Consider the following 15287-nt stretch of genomic DNA (forward strand, 5'->3'; position numbering starts at 1 on the left):
TCCGTAGCCTGGAAGATGTTTAAATTAAAAACCAGCCCGCCGGAAGTCGTCGAGGGTGCTGAACGCAATGGGTAACCTCAACCGAAGTGCAGGCCTGCGCGAGTTGTTAGATTTAAGTAATGAATTATTAATAAGAAATATACAAGGTATGTGGCAGCACTTGGTAATCATACAACACTCCCTGAGGGCCGTGGAATTTGCATCTTTTATAGTCCCCCCTTATTTTTTCACTACTTTGCAAACGTGGATTGTTGGGATCACAAACACGCCTGGAAATTATAAAACGTGGAGTTTACTTTCCTATTTGTGTCGCAATTATACTGTGGAATACTTGAAAAATATAATGTCCTCTCTATGCTGTGATTTTTCCTCTTGCTCCTAGTAACAAAATAACTTTAATCCTGCTCTTTCTGTTTATAGTTACAATATTTCTAATGGTCTTAAAAGTAACTTGTAAATGACGTGGAGTTTGTTTTTAGGATTTCAAAATATGTTCCGTGCCTTCATAGTGGAAATAACATTTAATCCTTTTCTAGAGGTTTGGATTGAGGTTTGAAAGAACCATTGAAATCAGTCTTCCTCATTGTTTTCAACTTTTTCTTCCAATTAAAAAAAAAGTCACACCAATGTTTTTAGCAATATAAAGAAAGATTTATTTTTGAAAGTAGCAAAATGTTTGAAAAAAATATATATCTTTAAGTGAATTACTTTATAAATGTGACTGTCAAAGTCAGCTATTCTATGATCTACATTTTACAACACTGTACAAAAGATACACATTGATAGGCTCTTATTATCTATTTATATATTTATAATTACATATTGCACTTGGACCAGCAAGGCTCGCAGTCATTCACGGTAGAAGTTAATAAAGTTAAATAGATGGGAATCTAAAAGTACGATTGATCTCCTCCGGTTTGGAAACGAATCTCCTCGTCGCTGTCAAGTGTTCTCTCGGGGTGGGATGGGAGAGGAGCGTTGCGAGGGGGAAGCAGAGACAGAGAGCAGGGAGGGCAGGGGTCGCCTTCCCGGGACCCGCTCCCCCCCGGGAGCGCGCCTTTCCCAGACTCGCACCTCCAAGGTCAGGACGCCGTGGTTCCACATAAGCGGCTCGCGGTCACCACTTCTTTCAGGTCATTCTCGGGTTTTCCGGCCACCATAAAGGGCCACGTCTGCAGAAGACAAGAGGGTGGAGGAGGTAAGTGGCCCTGGAGGAGGAGAAGGGGTGGGTTCGGGCTGAAAAGCTAAGGAGGAGGCGCGGTGGGGTAAGCAGTGAGCAGGAGAGGGTGGTTATTTCTTCAGTTTACTTGGTGTCCAAGTGGTCCCGCAGTTGCAGTTGGATAAAACAAAGAAGATGCCTTGGTGCCAAGTCACAGCTAGAGGTGGTGGTGGTGGTGGTGGTCTTTTTGAATAGAGCCTAAAAGGCCCATGCTGGATTCCTACTGAAATCCAAGAGAGGCCCTGGTAAAGCTAAGTGTGCTGTGGCACAGGCAGGAGGAAGAGGCTCAGAATAGCCTGAGCAGAGAAACTCAGAAGGACCTTGCACCTACTGGGCACAGAGAAGAACCCCTTAAGCCCCTTTGATGAGGCAGTGGCCAGGTTTCTGGGTTCTCTCACCTTCAACCCCATCTATCTCCCTGGTGCAGACTTTCATTTCTTTCAAACCCAGGATTTGACTACAGTTTTAAGTTAATCACCAGCTCTAAAGGGAGGAAATAATGCTAATAATAAGTACTCAGTCATTTTATTTACGATCATTTTCCTACTATGGAGAAAGCAAAGCTATTTCTTCCCTTTTCTGGGCTCTTTTATAATAAAGCTTATTTAAATTTTAATTCAAAGATGAAGGAAGGCAACAGCAAATATTCTAGAAAATATTTTCATTTTAGTTTCTGATCTTAACATCATTGGGGGGAAAACCCTTTTAATTGGAGGGGAAACTATTTTTCATGGCAAAACGTGTTTGTATCCCCTCCCCCAACTCCTGAGACCAATTGGGTGAGACAACTCAATCCTTTAGGCACTAGTCCTGGCCGATAAGACTTGACTTTAAAGAGGAAAATCTCGTTCTTATCACATACAAACAGAAGTTCTAGTAAGTTGTTGTTTTCTTTAGAGCCTGCACCTTTTAAAGTGAAATCGAATGAAAGAGGAATTAAAAGATATTTCTTAAACAGGAAAATATATTTGAGAAAATAGTAGGCTCAACAAGCATTACTTTTTTTGTATTTAAAAGATAGGTTCAATGGGTATTGCTTTTTAAGAAGGCAAGGTAATGTGTTCTTAAATCTTAGGCGAGAGTGACCTGTTATTTTAGTGTTATTCAGGACACTAATACGTTTGCGAATTTGTTAATGATGCTGGTATCTACCAGAATTGATGATATTTAAAAATGTTAACCCACCTATAGGAGAAACAGAATAGTTAAGTGATTGGAGGTCTTCCATTGATAAGGAAGCCGGCAAGAATGTGTCCACATCCAATGGTCCTATACTTGGGAAAGGAACGGAACTGGATGTTTATAAGGAGAAATCACGTTTTACTCTTAGCTAAAGGAAGAATCAAGGGATTAATAAGATGTCTCTTCGGTGCGCAGCATCTCATCAGTGTTCCCTATCCTGCACCAGCCCCTTCACGCCAGCGGGAGCTGCCCTGGCACCCGCGCGGGGGATCCCTCCTCTTTGCCAGCTTAATACACTTGGAAATCCCTAATGCGGCTGCCACGTCAAACCCTCGCATAAATCATCCCAGTGGCTGCAAGTAGGGCAGGAGCGATGTCGGTGTGGAGAGCGCCCGCAGTCCGTCCCTAGAGGCGCGGGGCCGGCGGTGGCCAAGGTGTGTGGGGCACACCAAGGCCGGCACCCCCATTCCCAGCCCCACGCACACGAGCTCACTCACACCCTGCGGGCCAGACTCCGGGGCTTGCGGGACCGCCGCCCCACACCGCAGAACTCACCAGGTTGACCGGGTGAATGTAACCGTTCTCATACTTGTCGTTAGCCAGGATCTGCCTCAAATGGGCGATGTAGCTGGACGCCAGCCTAAGTGTGTCCAACTTGGAGAGCTTGGTGTCCGGGGGCACCCAGGGTAGGGTGGTCTTGAGCCTGGAGAAGGCCTTGCTCAGCACCCGCATGCGGGCCCGCTCGCGCGCGTTGGCCGCGTTGCGCTGGACCTGCTTCCCCTCCTGACTGACCCCGCTCAAGGGGCTCTTTTTAGCCGGCGCCTTCCTCCTCTTGCCCAGGCCGCCGCGGCCTTTCTGGGGAGACCCGTTCTCGCAGTTGGAACTCTCCTCAGTGCTCTCGTTGGAAGTCACAAACTCCTTGTTGGAGTCCACTTTTAGCCCTTCGCATTCCAGCATTTCCACCTCTTGAAGGTCCTCCACATCGCTGAGGGAGCCGGTGGACATGGTCAGGGTAGTGGTGGGAGACAGAGAGAAAAAAAAAGTGTGTGTGTGGAGAGAGAGAGAGAGAGAGAGAGAGAGAGAGAGAGAGAGAGAGAGAGAGAGAGAGTGAGTCTGAAACCACGGGCCTCCAAAGTAAGGAGCAGCCACCTCTTGTTGGGAATTGAAATTGGGGGGTCTGACTACTTGGGTCTCACCCCTTCCCAGAGTTGTGAAAACCCAGCGCTAAGGCTTCTGAGGGAAAGAAACTGGCGATCTGTTTCCCCACCCCCGGAGTCGTGGCCGCAGAGGAGTGTGAGAGAGCGCTGAGGAATTTGGTGGACACTAGGAATTTATCTGGGGAATAGAGAGGCGGATCCTTGCAGTCTAGGGGAGGGGCCTGCTAGGCTAGCAAAGCTTTTGGACCCCTTTCACAAGCAGAGGAGACACTCGTGAACAGACCCCAGTTTCCAACTTGTAAATCGACTCAATTGCAACGCGTGCATACCAGTCTCATTCTTCCACTTTGGCCCAAAGAGGAGCTAGTCCTACTACAGCTTTTGTCTCCTGCCCATTTCCTAAGGCATTCTTTTACTCTGAAGAGGTCTCAACTAATTGTTACTGAGAAAAGTAGGAAAATGTCCAGATCCTTTGCTTGTTTCTGGGCCTTGCCCAACAAATCTCACAAATGTTTCATGCCCCTCTCCCTTCCTTCCAAGAAACAACAACTAAAATCCAGAGGAGACTCAACTGCTTCCTGTTAACATCCCATGAGACTCCAAGATTTTACCCAGATAGCTTACCATTTTACCTGGGAGAAATTAAGAAAACAAGTGTCTCATAGAATCTTTATGGTGATGGCAGAGAAAGTACAAAAACAAAAATCCATCTGTACTTGGTCACTTTAGAGACACCAGTGGATTAGACAAAGAGGACTGAGGGAAGGGAGGTGGGATAGGAATAGGAAAGACAGTGGAATGAATCTTCCAATGTACATATATGACTACATCACAGTGAATGTACATCCATGGTGTACATCACCATGATGAACATCCACAAGACTGGGATTCTAATTAGAATAAGATATACTCATGTTTGTATAAGTATGTCAAAACAGACTCTTCCATCATGAAAAATTAAAATGAACAGCAGCAACAACAAAAAGATACCAAGGAACTGCAGTATGTACACACATTTGACCATTGCATACCTACACACAATTTGGTGGGGAATGAAATAGAATAATACAAATGTGGGAAAATATTTTATTAGGTAATAATCTTTTCTTTTATGAAATTAAAACTTTCCCTGAAATTCATTTTCAGGAGTGCTTTTCCTATAGTCTTCAGAGCCTTAGTTGCTCTAGGATATCATCTTGCCTGGGACTTCTTGTCATGCAAACTTCTTTCCACTGCTGCTGCCGTCCTCTTAGCTGTCAGGGTAATTCAAGTGAAGCTGACATTATGAACCACAAAGCAGGACTATGCTTTTGAGAAAGTTTTTTTTTTTCATCCTTAACTCCAGCTTGGGCCATCTTTCCTGGAGAGTAAAAAATCTTCTAGGAAGTTAGGTAGGTGAGCAAAGGGAACTGGAATGTAGGGGTTAAATGAAAGTGATGCCATCAAACTAGGAAGACTCTCTCTTACTAATGCACGATCTCTCCTACTCATTCTCTGCCAGGTTTTCTTTCCTTAAAATTAAGTATCAAGGAAGAGGAGCTGAAGCAGAACTCGGTGGAAGCTTCTGAGCCTTTGGCTGACTCTGAACCCCTCCGCTACATTAAGATATCATATCTCTAATCCTGGGCTCAGCTGGGAATTCGCTAACCTCTAACGTTTTGTTTTGTTAGCAGGGTCTTGTTTGCTTTCCCCCTATGCTGTAAACTAAACAGATTGTCAGCAAATCAGTCTTTATTAATGAATTAGTGAACCCTTCCCCCCTAATATCTTTGCCAAGGATCCAAAATTTGTTAATCACCAGTATAGAGATTTATGAGCTCTTATTTTCTGTTGTTTGTGCAGGTGGAGATTTAAATGACCATATCCACTACCAAGATTTATTGCGAGAGTGATTGATGTTATAAACCAGGAAAAGGACTCTTCCCACAGCAGGGATGACAGAAATATCAAGTTGAAGTTGCCTTTGTCTTCATGCACAAATGACCCAGTACTACAACACAGAGTGTATAATACTTTAATCTGAGACCCAAGACAGCATTAAGAGAACACCCAGCAGGCCTGTTAAAAATTCCCCCTCCTGATTCCCAAACTAATTTTCTTTAATTTGCTTTCGTTTTTCTCAGTCTTGGTAAGACTTGAAAGTCAAAGTTATTTTTAGGCTAAAGAGCTATGTGAAAATGGGCATTGGCCAGCACTTTGTGAAATGTGTGTGTGTCTGTGTATTTGTAAGTGTGTGTGGTGTGTAGCTACTGAGATATCTGCAAAATAGCCACAAATTATTTATTTATTTGGACTCTGAATGGAATGATAATTAAGAATACAAACTACTGCCATACATACACCAGGCTATAAACTGTGAAGATTCTTCTTCTTGGAGGACACATTTTTTTCTTCTGTTTTTGGGTCTAATTCTCTGCCATATCTCAGTAGATAGGCTGCTTAGGTTGTTTGGGGGTTAGTGACACTCACAGTAATATGGACCACTGAATAGATTGCTGCTTTCTATAATTCTTTTCAATGCTGGAAACTTAAAAATAGCAGTTTGTAGAACAGAGCAAAACTAACCTCATGCCATGAACTGGCTAGCTATTATTTGTCTTTATAGCAAAATAGAATTATAGGAAAATAGCATCTCTTGCAGTTGTTTTTCTTTATAAAAATGTAAACAATAATTAAGTATCATGTTCATTTATCTTGCACTGATACATTCAGGCTGGGGAGGACTAGTATGTTGATAATGAACTAATGTTTCTAAAATTCTGTAGGGGATAGTTACTAGTTTTGGAACAAAAACCAAAGAGGGCTATAACTTGGATATCCTGAAGAAAGTACATTAATGCATTTTTCTCTTGAAATTTTATGTCTATCCCTGCTAATAAACAGTTCAGGTAAAACAGGTGAGGAAAGTAGCTTATTGTCAGATTTTACTGAACAAATGATTTAAGCTTCAACTTAAACTGTGCCAATTTTTCCCAAAATGTAAACTGTATTCTGTGAGAAGAAAAGCACTTTTGATATGCTTATTAACTATTACAATAACAGGAGAAAGAAATACTTTGAAAATGAACTGTTTCAAAGCACTTAATAGAAAACTAGTGCTTTGAAAGTGTGAGAGTTTTTAAAGTTCTTACCTTACTTTTAAGTAATAGTTTATGCTTCAGAGGCATCTGGCCAATTTGCTGCACACTTCTAACAATTTGTTTTGCAAGGATGGCTATCTTTGAAAGATTTTAGTGCTAAGGAAAATTTATCTTCAAAAGTTGTAAAATGAAGATTAGTAATGGAATGTATCCTTGAACTTAAATCCTGCTTTATCAACTGATAAATTTTCAGGAAGTTCAAATTTGATTCAGTTGCACTTGGGATGGACTAATTTGCTTCCTTTTTTATGTGAAAGAAAATATTTCAGGCTTCTTTTGAACTGACTTGTATGCCATCATATTATCTTTCCCAGAGAGAAAAATATGCCTTTAAAATAAAATGTGCATACTTTTCTTATATTCCCCATGATGAGCCAGGAAATCCCTAGTGCTGGAAAATCAGCAAATCTGCCAATTTCCTTTTTCCTTCACATCTAACGAACATCTCCAGATGTTTTATTCTTTTTATTTGATGGAACTAACTGCTACCATTTTGCTGAACTTATATGCAAGTTAGTGCCTCTTCCTTAATTCTATATAACTGCCACTATCTCTTTTGTTTGCTGTTGACTGATTTTATCATCTGCTTGTAAATCCATTGAAGTCTGACTTTTTTAAAATTAAATTTTAACTTCATTTCATAAATTAAGAATTATCTCCCCTTGTTATACATCATAGTGGTGCCAATCTTTTGCATTTTGGCTGCCAGGATGGACATAGCACTGACGTAACTAGTGCTTTTCTAAGGCGATCAGTAATGGAGATGCTGATTGTGACCTTTCCCTGGCATCAGCCCAGGGCATGAATCCCTTTAGTAATCAGAAGTCCTCTTGGTGTTCACTGTACCTCAACTCTCTTTTCACATTTAGTGCAATGAATTATAGAGCTGATGTCAACAACAATAAGATTTAAAGCGGACTGATACCAGTAAAGGATAAAGACGCTTCATAGTTCTTTGGTTCCAGAAGTTAACCTTGCATTCCATATGCGCCCTGATGTAGCTTTGAAAGCAGCCAAGCCTGTGCTCTTGAAGGACTAGGTTTATCCTAAGGAACAAGTGACTGAATGAAACTCAGGTAGACAGTGAGAGGTAAGAACTTTACAAAGTCAGTTTACCATCCTTTTGTTTTCTAACACTAGAATAATTTTATTACACCTACTCAATGTTAGGAAAGAGAGGGCAAAAGCTGGAGCAAGACTTGAGTTGTGTACAACCCAGTGTTCTTTCCTTTCATTCTTGGATTTCATTTAGAATCTTTCTTTTCTCTGGAGACTACTCGAGAAAAATCTGCTATATGAAATGCAAATCTGAATTGAAATGTGTGCCAGAGAATTTCTCCTGTAACAATGAAGTTTTAGAGAAATTTAAGTGTATCTTATCTTCCACATCTTTCATTAAACTTGGAAGCAAAATCTCCATGGTTTCCTTAAAAACAATAAATCTTGTGGGATTTATGGAAGACACCTATAAATCACTTAAATATTAAATATGGCTTTTGATGGGTATGAAAAAGAAACTGGTCAACTTGATGTCAGCCTCTTTTCTGTCAGGATAAGAGAAGATGAACATTAGAATAAAAGGGTCTTTCTTGTAATTATTTCCTCAAGATTATTTCCTTGAGGAGTAGAATCATGGAATTTAGATCCTGGAATCAATAAGAGAGTTTTAAAAGTGTAAATCCTGACTTTACAAACATAAAATGATGTAGCATTTAATAATAAAGATACAAAATAATATACAGCTGGAATTAGAAGGGGCTAGGAGCTAACGAGCCTCCACACAGTCAAGAATTCTGTTCCTGTGAGATGAGAGTGACGTACTGCCACTTGAACCGGTGTCTCGATTTGCCTCTTAGCTGCAAGGAAAGTTTGGAAATATTGTTTCAAAATATGCTCTTTAGCTGCAAGAAAACTTGGGGTAGGGGTTTATTAGTAAAAAAGAAGGGGAGTGAATCCAAAAGTCATGGCTAGTGTATTTATAGTATGAAATACAGAGTTAACTATATAAAAACCTGAATATTTTCTTTGACCTTGATAGAAAATTCATTTTATGTGTAAGCAAGCTTCAATGATGATGTGCAGATTATGAGTTCTTTGTGGATTTATAAATAGTCTAAATCAAGTTCAGCTCTTACCTGGAGCTCAGAATCAGTTGAAAAAATTAACTTACCTCTGGTTACATGTCTGAGAACATGCACCAATGAAATAATTCCAACTAAATGGAGTCATTCCCACTAATGTTATCACTAACTTGCCTTCGGTGAAAGCTTTATAAATTACTCCTTTTCAGGATGGAACAGTAAAAAGGTGTGGATTGTTAAAGAAATATACAAAGCACCTTGGGCATTCACTAAATTCCTTCAAGTTGCTTGTTCAATTTTTATCAATCTGATTATGTAGTAAGTGTATTTATGCAGCAAGAGTGGATGGAAAGCTTTTTCTAATATAAAATTTCATATAGCTTTAAAAAATTGAATAGCAGTTTACTGTCTTGGGAAGCTCAGGCTACCATAAGGAAATACCTGGGTGACTTTTATTTTCTCACAGTTTTGGAGTCTGGAAGTTCAAGACCAGAGTGCCAGCTTGGTTGGGTTCTGTGTGGGCATTCTTCTTGTCTTGCATGTGGCTACTTTCATATTGTGTCCTCAAGTAGCTTTTCTTCTGATCGTGTGTGGACAGAAAGACAGAGATACAGAGAGAAACAGAGAGAGCTCTTCTTATAAGACCACCAGCCCTATCAGATTAGGACACTCTTATTGCCTCATTTAAACTTATTTACCTCCAAAAAAGCCTGTCTCCAAATATAGTCCCATTAAGGGTTGTGGTCTCCAACACATGAATTTTGGGGAGATACAATTTTGTCCATACAATTTGACATTAGAAATTATAATTAGAAAAATGGTTATTTATTGTTTCTTTTATGAACTTAAGATGAAATGAAACTATACCTAAGCCTCTTTGCCATTTGATGGTCTACTGTAAATTTTATACCAATGACACAAACAGTAGGGACAACAATAAATCTCAGGATTTTGTTGCCTGTATTTTCTTTCATGAGGAATCATTTTTTTATGATGAAGGGTTGTAGAGCCAGATTCCTGGTCTATGATGAGGAGAGTCATCTGACTCTCATTTCTAAAATTTGCAGAGAGAGAGAGAGAGAGGGAGAGAGAGAGAGAGAGAGAGAGAAGAGAAGAGACGAGACGAGAAGAGAGCCACTCTCTAGTTAGAAGCTCTGAGGTTTTTGGACATATTTTTTTCTAAATCAATTTTAAAGAACCATTAGAATTTAAGAATTCTTCATGCAGCATATCTGAGTACAACACACAGCTCCCAAACAGAAATAGAAGTGGGTTAGATCAGTTCAGTAATAAAATTTGTCAAATGCTTTTGAGCAGGTTACTCTATAGACAAAACAGTTGATTAACTGCACTGGGGTCTTTTCAACTGGACACTGACATATTTTAGATAAGACGAATATTGTTTTAAGTTAGAACATTAGGCAGATACTAAACTTCCTCGTTTCATATGAATAAATAATTCTTTTTTAACCTAATTGCAAAGACCTCCATGATGAAATAATTTACCAGAAAGGGTAGGCTCTAACACTTCTCAAATGAATTTGAGTATGGAAGAGTGAACTAAATGTTAGGTGGAGAATATAAAGTTCACATCCTTCAAATTGTGAAACATGGAAGCCCTTAAGATAATTATAATTTTTGCTCTTTTCATATTTTTTCTCTAAAGTTCTTGTGGCTCGGTATAACATTCCTGAACCAAGCCCAAATTCTGCTTGTACAATTAACTAGTTGTGTGAATTTGGACAAGTCCTTTAACTTTACTGGGCTTCAGTGTCTTCTCTTTAATGTGGTGATAGCAGGGATGGGTCCCATGTGGTGACTGAGATCATTGTGAAGCAATTTCACTTAATGCTTAATACATAGTGCTTTAGGCAGTTTTTGTGTTGCTGTGACCAAAAAGACCTGACAAGAACAACACGCAGGAGGAAGAGTTCATTTTGGTTCATGGTTTCAGAGGTCTCAGTCCATGGACATCTGACTTCATTGCTCTGGGTCTGAGGTAAGGCAGAACATCATGGCAGAAGGGTGTGGACCAGGAAGGGGAGAGGGAGAGAAGGGGGAGGGAGGAAAGAAGTGGGGGGAGGGGAGAAAGCTCCCTCACCAGGGACAAAATATAAACCCCAAAGGCACACCCTAGTGACCTACTTCCTCCAGCCAAACCCTACCTGCCTATGGTTACTGCTTAGTTAATCCATATCTGTGGATTAATCCACTGATTATGTTATAGCTTTCAGTTCATTCATTTCACCTTTGAAAATTCTTGCATTGTATCACACAAGCTTTTGGAGGATGCCCATATCTAACCCATAAAATATAGTAACTGCTTACAAATGTTGGTGTGATAGTACTTTGATTATTACCTCTAAGGCCCCTTTTGACACTAGCATTTCTGCCCCCACCCCTTCTACATTGGGTTATGGGTAAGATTATACAGAATGTATGACTTTTAACAATGGCAAAGGAACCACTTCTTTTAAAACTAAGTACAAAAAACATGTGTGTTGGGGGTAAGGAGAATTTTCAGTAAAGTCAAAAATTCTATTATTTTGTCTGAAAAGCGTTTCATGGTCTCAGTCACAGAATTAAAAATCTATTTGGTATTAAGCATAATTACTTCAGTCATTCCCTTCACTTTTTGATGATTTAAATGATCGTTTCATTACCAATTATTTTCCCACCAAATTAAATTCATTAAGTCCATACCATGTGCAATATAAATAAGCATATAGTGTAAAACTCCCACAGAGGGCACTGATGTCATGAATCATCTGATCATAGGAGTAAAAAAAAAAATCACAACTTTTTTGCTATAAAGTTATTTACACTTTTAAAAGAAAATTTTAGTTTGGCCTCCAATTCCATTTGTATAAAGAGAGGTTGATATCCTGAAAAGTTCTTATCTTTATATTCATGAATGATAAGTATATTTAGATATTTTAAAGTTCAACTCTTTGTTTCCTAGGCTTTCATAATGAATTATCACAATCTGGGGGCTGAAAACAAGAGAAATTTGTTCTCTGATAGTTCGGGAGATAAGCAGTCCAAAATCAAGGTGTTGTCAGGGCCTTGCTTCCTCTGAAGGCTCTAGGGAAGGACCCTTACTTGCTTCTTTTGGTTTATGTGGCCTCTGGTGATTTTTGTCTTATGACAGCATAATTCTAGTCTCTGATTTTATGTTCACATGGCCTTTGCCAAAGTTAATTTCATGTGTGCACTCACTTGGCCTAAGGGATGCCCATGTATCAGGTAAAATATTATTTCTGGGTGTGTTTATGAGGTTGTTCCAGGAAGAACTTAACATTTTAATCAGTAAACTGAGTAAATAAAGCCATATGCACCAGTAGAGTGGGCCTCATGTAATCTCTTGGGCCCAAGTGGAACAAAAAGGGGAAGAGGAATAAATTTACTCCCGCTTATACTGGGACATCTATCTTCTCCTTCCCTTGAGCATTGGCACTCCTGCTTCTTAAATTTTTTGGGTCTCTTTGGCTTCCCTGGTTCTTAGGTCTATGAGATTGGACTGGAATATACCACTGACTTTCCTGGGCCTCCAGCTTGCAGATGACAGAACATGGGAGAAGATTTCAGCTTCCAGGGACACATGAACCAATTCCTTATATTCAATCTCTTCACATCTATATCTTTATGTATATAAAATATATACAAATAAATTCTGAAGTTCTTGGTGGACATGACTTTTGGGAGGGGGTGGTACTATCCAAGTCACTATAAACTTCAATTTTTGCTTTGTGATATACAGTACATATGCTGCAGACAAGGGTCATAAGGTGGGCTTCCATGGGTGGAAGAATCAAAATGAGTGAAAGAAGATATTTAGTCATGTGTTTGCATCATAAAAATAGTTAGGCTTATATTACATCTTTATAAATAGGGAAAATGAAGCCAACTTTTGCCACTGGTGATGCATTAATCCTTAATGAACAAACTAACTAAATATGCTTTTTAAATGACCAACAAAGCAACAGAAAAGTTTTTAAAAATGGCACTACTGAATAAGTAAACTTTTAGAACACAAGGGAAAAATAATTATACCTCTTAATAATATTAACATGATTTCCCATTTAAATGGGGTACTTAATAAAATTGTCAAACCTCAATTTCAATGTTACCCCAATGTTTCTTTTTATTTTAATTTTCATAGATGTATTTGTATTCGTATATATTTCATCTTACCAAAAATCAAGTTTTAAAAAATAATCTAACAACCAAACTAATTATTGCATATATTGTTTATCATTTTATTTTTAAGGAGGTGTTTTTAAAATATAATAGTTTATTTTTATCTCATAATAAGTGTGAAAGGCTTAAGGGTTTCATCTTCAATTTTTTAATTTCTACCAAGTAATTCTACTAGATTCCATTTATTTACAAACCTTTGTTCCCTCTTTGATTAACTTTTTAAAAAATGTGTTCAAAGTCAATTCTAGCCTGAGCAATGAGGCAAGAGAAGAAAATAAAAGGGATAAGAACAGGAAAGGAAGAAATCAAATTATCACTGCTTTCAGATGATATGATCCATACATAGAAGATCCAAAAATCTCACCAGAAAAACTAATAAATTCTGCTAAGTAGCAAGTTGCAAAAGTTAACATACAGAAATCAGTATTTCTTATATACCAACAATGAATCTGCTGAGAAATAAATAAGGAAAACAATCTCATTCATAATAACATGAAGGAAAAATAACAACAACAACAATAATGACAAAACCTAGGAATAAATCTAATCAAGGAGGTGAAAGACCTCTATGGTAAAAACTATAGAATACTGAAAAAAGAAACCAAAGAAGACACAAGTAAATGCAAAGACCTCCCATGTTCATGGATAGGTGAACAATATTGTTAAAATGGCCATACTATCAAAAGCAATATAGAGATTCAATGTGATCCCCATCAAAACACCAATGACATTTTTCACAGCAGTAGGGAAAAAAAAGTCCTAAAATTCATTTGGAAAAATAAAAGACCTGGAATAGCCAAAACAATTCTAAACCAAAAATTCAATGCTGAAGGCATCATAATACCTGATTTCAAATTGTACTACAGAGTTATGGTCACAAAACCTGCATAGCACTGGCATAAAAAAGACACAGACCAACAGTACAGAACAGAAGGCAATGACTTTCTCAGCAGGAACCCTGAAACTCAGAAAATAATGCTGAGAGTTAATAAATGGAATGATATCAAATTAAAAAGCTTCTGTAGAGCAAGGAAAAGAATTAAGACTATGAAGAGAAATGGGAGAAAATTTTTGCTTTCTACTCTTCTGACAGGATTAGTATTTAGAATATATAAAGATTTTAAAAAGCTAACACCAAAACCACAAATAACACAATTAGTGAATTGAAAAACTAATTAAATGGATACTTTTGAAAGTAAGAAATACAAACGATCAAGAAACACATGGAAAATGTTCAATATCATTAGCAATTAGGGAAATGCAAATCAAAACCATCCGAGATTTCATCTTACATCAGTCAGAATGGCAGTCATCACGAATACAAATAATAATAAATGCTGGAAAGGATGTGGAGAAAAAGGAACACTCTGACACCATTGGTGGGATTGTCAATTAGTACAACCACTATGAAAATCAGTGTCTGGAATTTCCTCAAAAGACTAGGCATGGAACCACTGCATGACCCAGCTATACCACTCCTTGGTATTTATCCTAAAGCATTAAAGTCATCATACTATAGTGATACTGCATATCCATATTTATGGCAGCACAGTTTACAATAACCAAACTATGAAAATTGAAGGGAGATCAGTAGAGTAGAGGACAGGGACTAGGGGAGGAAGGAAGGAATGGAAAAGGGAAATACTGAGGAATGATATTGGTCAGATTGTATTGTTATATTGTATACATGTATGAATATGTAACCACAAATCCTACCATTATGTGCAGTTATAAAGCCCCAAGAAAAATGTGGAAAAAAGTGTTCAAAACCAATATCTTAAAGATGGATAATCTTAGGCTAAATGTGCTTCACCTACTCATCCCTTGTGGATTTTTATCCATGGGATCAAAAGTTTTCATGCATTTCCCAAACAATAAAGAAGCAGCCTTAGGAATTTCACATAAATTATGGAGGTTAGCAGTATTTCCATTTTTAAAATTTTATAACCATTTGTTCCCAATGTGTAAGAAAGACTCCTGATCAGACTGCTGTTTTTTCTTGCCCCTTTGGTTTCTTTCAATTCGTGTTATTACTTCTGTACACTGAAAGTGAGGATAGCTGAGCACAGTGACACACACCTATAATCCCAGTGGCTGAGGAGGCTGAGGCAGGAGGACAGCAAATGCAGACCAGTCAGCAATTTAGTGAGACCCTGCCTCAAAATAAAAGCAATTAAAAGGGCTAGAAATGTAGGGGTAAAGTGTTCTTGGATTCAATCCTCAGTTATTAAAAGAAAAAAAAAAAAAGGTAGGGTATACTCTCTTTTATAAATTAAAAAAAAAAAATCTTTAAAAGACAACCTGAATA

The 15287-nt window shown here is 38.4% G+C and overlaps 1 protein-coding gene and 1 long non-coding RNA gene across 3 annotated transcripts in view; one reads left to right on the forward strand and one right to left on the reverse strand.

Annotated features, from left to right (window-relative positions):
- Positions 1 to 635: 635 nt before the first annotated feature.
- TCF21 (transcription factor 21) lies at positions 636 to 3711 on the reverse strand. Its single transcript, XM_079148474.1, has 2 exons — positions 2957 to 3711; positions 636 to 1172 (listed from the first exon to the last, which is right to left on the reverse strand). Exons 1-2 carry the CDS (start codon positions 3404 to 3406, stop codon positions 1083 to 1085), a joined length of 540 nt encoding a protein of 179 aa, XP_079004600.1. The 5' UTR covers positions 3407 to 3711; the 3' UTR covers positions 636 to 1082.
- Positions 1139 to 15287, forward strand: part of LOC306666413 — a 39761-nt gene continuing 25612 nt past the window's right edge. For both annotated transcript variants that reach the window (XR_013765303.1, XR_013765304.1), the window contains exon 1: positions 1139 to 1198. This is a non-coding gene — a long non-coding RNA (uncharacterized lncRNA). The remainder of the gene's footprint in view (positions 1199 to 15287) is intronic.

The sequence above is a fragment of the Sciurus vulgaris genome, assembly GCF_902686455.1.
Source record: "Sciurus vulgaris genome assembly, chromosome: 7".
NCBI classification, from domain to species: domain Eukaryota; kingdom Metazoa; phylum Chordata; class Mammalia; order Rodentia; family Sciuridae; genus Sciurus; species Sciurus vulgaris.